This window comes from Catharus ustulatus, chromosome 1 (genome assembly GCF_009819885.2).
Source record: "Catharus ustulatus isolate bCatUst1 chromosome 1, bCatUst1.pri.v2, whole genome shotgun sequence".
NCBI lineage: Eukaryota > Metazoa > Chordata > Aves > Passeriformes > Turdidae > Catharus > Catharus ustulatus.
The window spans coordinates 93,145,799-93,154,506 of record NC_046221.1 but is presented as its reverse complement, the minus strand read 5'-3'; the positions used below and the strand labels follow the sequence as shown (position 1 = coordinate 93,154,506).

The 8,708-nt window shown below is 45.5% G+C and overlaps 1 protein-coding gene across 7 annotated transcripts in view; it reads left to right on the top strand.

The window, feature by feature from the left end:
* The first annotated feature begins 240 nt into the window (after positions 1-240).
* EPB41L4B (erythrocyte membrane protein band 4.1 like 4B) overlaps positions 241-8,708 on the top strand; it is a 166,502-nt gene continuing 158,034 nt past the window's right edge. For all 7 annotated transcript variants that reach the window (XM_033053792.1, XM_033053784.1, XM_033053777.1 and 4 more), the window contains exon 1: positions 241-571. In XM_033053792.1, the coding sequence (XP_032909683.1) occupies positions 272-571 (300 nt within the window). In that variant the 5' untranslated portion in view covers positions 241-271. The remainder of the gene's footprint in view (positions 572-8,708) is intronic.

Genomic DNA, 8,708 nt, shown 5'->3' with positions numbered 1-8,708 from the left:
CCGCAGGTGGCCGCCCGCCTCAGCAGCTCCCCCTGCCCGCCGGTGCGCGGCGGCGGGAGGGGCCGCGTCCCGTCCCGCCCCGCCCCGCCCGCCGTGCCGCTGCCGGGCGGCGCTGCAGAGGGCGGAGCGGGCGGCGGGGCGGTGCGGCCGGCGCCCGGCGCGGGCTGGCTCCCGGCGGGCGGCGCTGCTGCGTTGCTCTGGGAGGCGCCGCGGGGCCGGGCGCGGAGCTGCGGGCTCGGGGGTGTGAGCGGCCGGGCAGGGCGCCCCCAGGATGCTGCGGTTCCTGCGCAGGACCTTTGGCCGGCGGTCGATGCAGCGCTACGGGCGAGGAGCCGGGCGCGGAGCCGGGCGCGGTGGGCTCGGCGGCGAGGGGGACGAGCGGGACGGGGGGCTGCGAGGAGCGGCCGCCGCCGCCGTCGGCTCGGGAGGCTTCCCCTCCTCGCCGCTCCCCGGAGGGGTCGTGCACAGCGCCGGGGCGCCCGTCCACATCCCGGCTGCCGGCGGCAGCAAGCCGGTGCTGCAGTGCCGCGTCCTTCTCCTGGACGGGACCGAAGTCAACGTGGAGCTGCCGGTGAGTAGCGTGCGCTTACCTCCGCCGCCTGCAAAACGGCGCCTGCAGCTACCCTCTCCCCTCCTCCGCATCGTCCCCCCCTCCCTGGCGACGGGCACCTGCGAGTGCCCCCCCCCGGCCGCACAACAGGCGCCGTTCGCCGGGAAAGCCTCGCTAGTTTCGTCCTTTCCTCCGCGGGCGCCCTCGCCGCCGTCCCCGCCCGCATGCACCTGCTGCCAGGTGCGCGGCGCGCCTCCCCGCCATGACCGCCGCCCGCCCCCGTCCAGCCTGCCGGAGCCGTCTGCGCCCTTCTTCCCTCTCCCCGGAGCCAGCGGGGAGCTGGGCACCCGCTGTCCTCCTCCCCTGCGCAGCCGAGAACGGCCCCTTGCAAACACTGCTTTCCGCGGCGCCTCTCCCGCCGGGAGGGGCCGTCCCCGCGGTGCGGGCGCTACCTGTGCCTTTCGCCGGCTGCTGCGGGGGGGCTGAGCCCGCCCGACGGCACCGCCGGCCGTGGGGGGTATCCCGGTGTGCCGGGCGCGGGGAACGGAGCCTCTGCGGGGCAGCGGTGCCCCTGGTCTCGCTGCCCTGCGGCCGGCAGCCCCCAGCCCCGAGCACCTGTGGCGCCGCGGGCAGAGCCAGGCGCGGCCGCGCTGCCCCCGCCGCGGTCTCCGGGGGTCGCCGCCTCCTGCTTCTCCTTAGTTCGTGTTTCCCACCGGCCCCGCTGCCGGGGCCGGCCGAAGGCCCCTCCGGGCTGCCCGAGGCGCTCTTCCCCGTCCCGTGGTGCCCGGGTGCGGGGCCGGGGCCAGGGGTGAGCCCGGGCGGCTCCGGGGGCGCAGCCCGACCCGGGCCGCGGGTGCGGGGACGGAGCCGGCGCTGAACTTTCTCCCCTCCGTTCCCGTGCAGGAGGAATGAGGAAGGGATGGTGCTGGCCTGCGGGGCTGTGCGTGTGTTGTTTGTGCCTGCTCGCTGAGGTTGGGCTGCGTTTGTAGGTGTTTCAGCATCCCCAAAGCCCGTTCTGTGTCCTGTCCCTCTTAAAGGCAGCTGCACAGTGTGTATCGGTAATGTGTAGTTTTGGTTTTTTCGTTCCTAAATACCACTCATCCTCTTTTGCTGACCTTTTCTGTCTTTCTTGAAATCCAACTTTCCCATGAACTAGGATGGAAGTTTATCGTGGTTGAAAAACATTTAATCTTCTTTCCATTTCAACCCAAATAGTCACTAGCCATTAAGCTTGGTCTCAAAAAACAGGTGGGAGAACTTAGTGAGTGTGACAACCTGAGAAATTGTGCACTCTTTCATCTCCAGCAGTATAAAAGAGAAGTTTTTTTTCAGAGTACCTTTAGACTCTTGTTAGGTGTCTTTCATATTCGCTGTCATCTGTATATATTGGCATCATTTCACTAAAACATGGAATTTGGCAATGCTGTTGTTTCTGCTTAAAAGAAACAGAATAGATTGAGTAAGACTTACAAGTGAATACAGAAGTATGTGAACGGAGCCACCTAGAGATACTTGCTGCAGCATTATCAGGCCTCCCTTGCCTACGGACTACATCGCACATTTCCAGATATTTGAAATGCTAGTATATTTCCTCTCCTCACATCTCCTTCACAACTTGCTGCACTCCTCCTAGCATCTCAGCACAAATCTTTTATAAAGTAGACTTGATGATTGTTATCAGTGTGGTAAGAGTTTACTTTTAGAGGTCTGTGTTAATAAGCTTGGTAAATATTTTGTTTAAGGTTATATTCTGATTTATCAAAGGTCAGATGTTGCTGTAGAGCCTGTTTAAGATGGTCTGAGGATTTGTAGGATTAGAAAGTGAGGTAATGACACTCTTAGTCCTTGAGTGCTGAAAATGTATGGACTTACCTGCTTGGCCCAGTAAAGAAGCTGTGGAGCACTCTTGCTTGAAACTGATCTCCAAATGAATCTTAGACTTGCCAGTACTCTCAGAATGGGAGCTGCACATGTGGTGGCTGTAGCTCAGCTGTCCAAAGACAGAGAAAGAAACTGGCGGTTTTTTCCCACCCAAATCCCTTGACTGATGGAGGACTTTAGAGCATGTAATAGCTGTCAGTGTTTTGAGGATTAAAAACTGTTCTGTTGAATTACATATCTGTTCCTCATGTTTTTTTCCTTTCTTTCACAGAAAGTAACACCCACACGGAGAGTTAGAAAAACTGAAAGAGGCATTGCACCATTTATAGAAGTTGATCAGTAAAGTTTCTCTGAGCTTTGCAGGTCTAGATTTTATGGGAATAGGGCATGAAACAGAAAGTGCTTTTATGCTCAGAAGCTGAGGTATGGGACTGGCTAAGCTGAATGAATTGAGTAGCATTTCTTAAATTTCTTTCATTTTAGAACAAATTTTGTCAAAAGGAGGGAGTGTGGGCTTCATCACCAATCAGCAGCTTACTCATGAAGTCAAGTACAGAGATGATTGCAGAGGATTTCACTGTGGTGCTGATTGTGTTTGCAAGCACTTATTTCAGGAGACACTGGTATCTATAAAATGTGCTATTCATGCCGGCATTGGACCCCTCTTGCCTTTCTAGGTGAAAAAGGAACTTGTTGATATTAAAACACAATACTCTCACAACTACAACTTTTTAGGTTATCTCTTTAGCCTGTTTAGAAGTAATTGAAAGGTTATTAGATTTCAAAGACTACAGGGTTTATTTGGTTGTGTGGAAGAATGACAGAAAAGACATGACTGGAGGAAAACTAGCTAGCTATTACACAGAATAAAGGTTCCGGGTTGTTTTTTTTCTCTAGTTATTGTTTCATTTAAAAAAATATTCCAATAAAACTGAAACTTTTGTCCAAGTTAAATGTATCATGTTCTGCCACAGTGTTTTCTTATAGATGGGGGCTGTTAAAGAAATCCTACATCAATAAATTGGCAACTGTCTTTGTGGTTAATGTTACAATTAGTGTGAGAGTGTCTGTGTCAGAAAGTACATGCCTTGTAAACCCTTGTCAGTTTATGGTGGTAACAGAAGCAGAGATCTACCCCGATCTCCAAGTTCTTTCTTCGCTCATTCTTCTCTAGGCTGTATAGCAGTAGTGAACTAGTTATCTTTCTTCTTTATCTGTGCTTCCACACCCTCTTTCTACTGGAACATTTGCACTTTATTCTTTTTATTGCATATGCTCTGCCCTTGGACTACCCCATCTGCTAGCCTGCCCTTCTGTGTGCTGTGTATTCTTTCATTTGTAGGTGTTCTCTGGCTTTCACAAACTTGTTTCGTACCCAGCTGCCCCCACACAAATGTCAACATGAGATTATTCTGAGCACTGCAGATACCCCTGGATAATGGTTTCTATACTCAGCTTCTTGCATGAAATTTCAAGGATTGCTTAATGATGCTGGCTTTTTTCTTCACTCTTAAGGCAAGAATAATGTACTTTAAAAGTATTCTTTCTAAATAGAATAATGCATTGGATGGCTTTTTAAACCCACAAGCTCCTCAGGGCCCTATATTGAATGTGAGATGCTATTAAGGTTATACAGGAGTGAGTGGCAGTTGACCAGGTCTGTTGCTGTGGGGTGATTTCCCATGGGAAGGGGAGCATAAATGGTGTCATTACTTCTTCTTGACCTGACACCACGTGTCTGCACATCTGAAATCCAGTGATGAGAACTGATGCAAAGAGAAAAACACTTCCATTAGAAACCATCCCTCTTCCTCACACATATATTTCTTTTTATCATTGGGAACCTGTTCAGTGTTACACTCTCACTTACAATGGAGACTATTAACTGGTCAGAGTTTGCAACTCGGTTGTAGGTATATGAAAGGCCCACTTGCTCACTGTTGCCAAAACAGTCCTGCCTCTGTTTTTCTGGAGGACTCGTGACTCTTTAATGAAAGAAAAACTGGTTGTAGGTGATGCTGTGTTCTTACAGAAAGAATGCAAGGAGAGAGCACTGACATTTAGACAGCAGTGATGGTGCCTGCTAGTTAATACATAGACAGCTCTCAGATAAAGCCAAAAAGCCAAATTTTTCTTAACTCTAAGGCATGATGGCTGACATTTCTGAAAACAGAGCCTTTGATTTTTAATTAGGTGCATCTTATGAAAGCTTAAAGGGCAGATATGAAAGATGGCTATTCAGTGGGACTGTCCAGAGTAGCAGGAATTAATGTCCCGTAATGGTGTTGAAAACAGGATTTTCTGATAAATTGTGAGAGGGTGGGAGGAGAATGAACATGTGTAGAGTGTTCTTGGCTTTCTGTAGTCTTAAGTGGGATAAAAGAAGCAGCAAATGGTAAGCTTCCTCCACTATGAAAATCCTCATCCTGCAAAGCAGATCTAAGATACCTTACATTTTCTGTGATGTGAATCCACAGCAGTCAAGATGTTGTCTGTTATAAATACTTCTTTCTAAAAATCTGCTTGCTCTGATAAATTCCTCTGCTGCTGTGAGCACCTTTGCAGAGACTCGTGTGATGTATTAGAAAGTATGTAATGTTTAAGGATTAAATTAATCAACAACCCAAGATGAATGGCTTTTCTATTATTTCTTTGACTTCCTTTTGGTGTATCTGTTTTAATAATTGTTTTGGCTGCTATGGAAACACTTCAGGATAGGAATAGTAAATGTTCTTCAGTACTGTTTTCTAATCTCTGAATCTCTGCTATGTGTTGTATTCTTTGCTTTTTTGGGGTAACATGAACATAGCAAAAATTGCTGTCTGGCTTCTATGCTTATGTCAAATATAAACGTTAAATTAACTCTTGAGCAGTCATCTCAGTTTTATTGATTAGTGTGTTCACCTTGATAAAGTTATAAATATCAGAAGAGAAGTGCAACTCATTTTTTCTTTCTTGCATATCACACATGACTTCCAAATAATGTTTCATTAATATTAACTCTAGAGAAAAGCACTAATGTGCATGTAGACAGTTGGATTCAGGTCATGCTCTGGAGTTAGGAATAACTAAGGAGTTATACACGCACATACACCCCCCTCCAACAGATATATTACATCACATGGATGATGGGATTTTTTTAATACATTCTTTAAAGCTTTTATCACTTATAAAGAAGGCATATTACCAGTTTTACCCAGAAGTTTCCTTTCAACAACATAAAATTAGAGTACTTGCTGGAAAATGTTAAAAGCATATTTGCAACACTGGAAAGGCCTCTCGCATTCATGAGCTCCTGTGAGCACCAGCACCAGTAATTTCCTTCATAAACTGATCAGGCTCTGTTGGTAGAAGAGGTTGGATATTTTTGCTTCTTCAGTTCACGTTGAAATGCCTTTTGAGTACCTTGCAGCTCTGATTAAGCAGCTGTAGCTAGAACTCAATGTGTTGTCTGCTGGTAATAACCTTTAATTATGTTATCCCTGTTCCATATGCCTTGATGCATTGCTGCAGCGTGTACTGAAGGTGTGTGAAAGGCATTCACAGTATAATCACATACAGTACCAGGAACATACACAGCCCCAGAGAGAGAGAAATGGGATGGGGTGTGCACACATGACTGCAGCCATGCCTCAGAAATGCAGAATGTTAGGCTCTTGAGAGAGAAGAGGGAATTTTTGGGCCTTGATGTGCTTGCCAAAAGTCCCCAATAAATCTACAGTAGATAAAAGAAACATAGTAGAAAAGGAAGCACATAGTAGAAAAAGGAGACAAAAAGCAGTGTTTTGTTTTGGCATATGTTAGAGAAGTTCTGCTTGTGAGTTCCTTTAGTTATTAATGAAAACCAATACAATTTTTCAGTGTAATATAGATAAACAGGATGACAGGAGTGCTGCTGCAAAGAGTTGACAACCAGGGAGGGTGAAAAATCACTGCCAGTGATGAGAGCAGTGTAATGCAAAAGCAGGAGCACCTGGTACAGATTCCCTGATGGAGAGCTTATGTGTTTGGAGAGATGAGGAGAAGATAAGGTTGTTGTATGTACTCGGTCAGAAGCCTTTTTGCAATGGTCTAGAAGACAGCTATGCTTAGAAGAGTAACCATGTGAAATGTCAGTGTGGCTCTCGTTTATTAGCACAAAAATGCATTTCATAGCAGATGTTTGCACTGCTCTTGCCTATCTGATAGCAAACCTTGGAGAAACTTTGAAGACCTCCATGGATTTGAAGGGGGAGGGTCTATAAGAAGGAAACTTACAGAGCAGTTTGACAGTACAGGAACTTCTTTTGTCAACAGTGTACGTCTAATATGTATTGGGGTTTTGTTCCAGTGGTTCTGTTCTAGCCTAGAGTCCTGGGTGGCTCTTAGCAAGAGTCCTGAAGAGGATAAAGAGCATCTGGGCATGTGAAAAATTCCTATGAGGCAAAAAATAGGAGCAAACAGACTTTGGAAGTGCAGTACATGTGTAAGAGGAAGCAGAGGGCTACTTTTGTTTGGATTGCAGAAGATGGTCCAAGAAGAAAAAAGCTGAAGAGACTATATATATAACTGTGTAACGTTATATAAAGTAAGAGATGTATTGTTCATCTGTTTCTTTTCTGAAACCGAAAGGGGACAGCTATCTCCTGCTTCTCTGCACCTGCTTTGTCTTTATGCACTTCCTTGTGCTCCTATTTGTAGTGCCTCTGTAAATACCCTTTTTATGTAACTTTCTCCAAGAGGCTGGCCTTGTTTAGTGTCTCACCTTCTTCAAGCATAATTCCATTTTGCAATTCAAGGCTTCTGTTGTTAAATTCCCCATTTCAACTCTCCCTTTTCATTTGCAGTCTCCTCCTTGAGCAATTATCTATACTTTCTCTGTGGATTAGTAGCATGATACCTAATAGATTTTCTTTTTAATAAGAGCAGATTTCTTTTAGTTTTATGAGTTTTCCTTTACTTGACTCTATTTTCCCAGTCTGTAAAAGTAGTTTTATTTTCCTCCCAGGAGCAGCTAGCTACACAAGCTGTGAGGGATCTCTTCTGGGAGGCACTTTAAAGAGCATTAGAAGTCTGTATCCTTCTGGTTTGGAGCTTGAGCGTAGTTCTCTGTCCTATTCCCTCTTACTAGTTGAGAAAATTTCCGTGGCTTTCTGCAGTTGTCAGAAATTTGAATCACTCCTCAGTCCTGTTCTTCTCCAGGAAAATTCAATTTCCTGGCTGTGGCCATGAGTCTCTGGCTGGCTCAGCAGCTCATCCAGCCAGCTTGACTTGCCTAAGTGCGCTGTCTGCCAGGACACAAATGGTGCAAGCTGAGGACAGCTCGTTGTGAACCCTTGCAGAGCTGACATTAGGGAACCACTATCAGTGAAATAATTAATTCAAAGGTTAAACCTCCATACTTAAAAAATGTATGGCTTCACATGGAACAACAAAAATGGACTTGAAAAATCAAATGATGTGGAAAGGAGGTGGAGAGAAAGGAAAATATACACATCATTGAGTTTGCAGACTCTTTGCAAAGTAAATAGAAGGATAAGGATAAGTACAAATAATTTCTTTTTTTGCTAGAAGGATGAACTCAACAGCTGCTAATAGTATGTACAGTGTTTCTGGGTTAGTATTTTAAATACTTGAGAAATGGGGCTTTTAGTACTTGTTTTCCAATGTAGACTATGGTAAATGTTCTTTTATTTTTTTCTGCATTAGAAATAAAAGGGTTGAAGGGTAATGAGGTGTTTAGAGTGACCATCTGCTCTTCATTTGATTTACTATTCCCATTTATTTCTATGCATCAATTTCAGTGTGTCCTGGACCATTAACTATATTGTGATGAGATTATTTTGAAATATTTGTTGCAAGTTACAGACTCAGACTCCAGCTATGAAGCATGAAAAATATTAAGAGTTAATTTATGTTGACTGTTTGGTTTTGATCTGTACAGATGCAGATTGTTTCCCTTCCGTGTTGTTATGGAACCACAGATAGTTTATCCAAACAAATACCAAATGTTGTCTTTTTTTTCTTTTCCCCTTTCCTTTTTTTTTTTAAGTATGCTAACAAACACATTGAGTTTATTCTATATTTCATTATCTTAATACATGTGGTACAATGATAAGAGACTGGAAGTCCTAATAGAAGAGCCAGTTTAATGTTTGTGAAATATTACAAATAACTCTACACATATACGTGGAGAATGTTGATACTTTATTTGAAGAACTTCACTTTATATGAACTTAGTGCTATCAAGTATACAGTTAGAAAAGCAGTGTTATGCATTGTGACCTGTAATTAAATT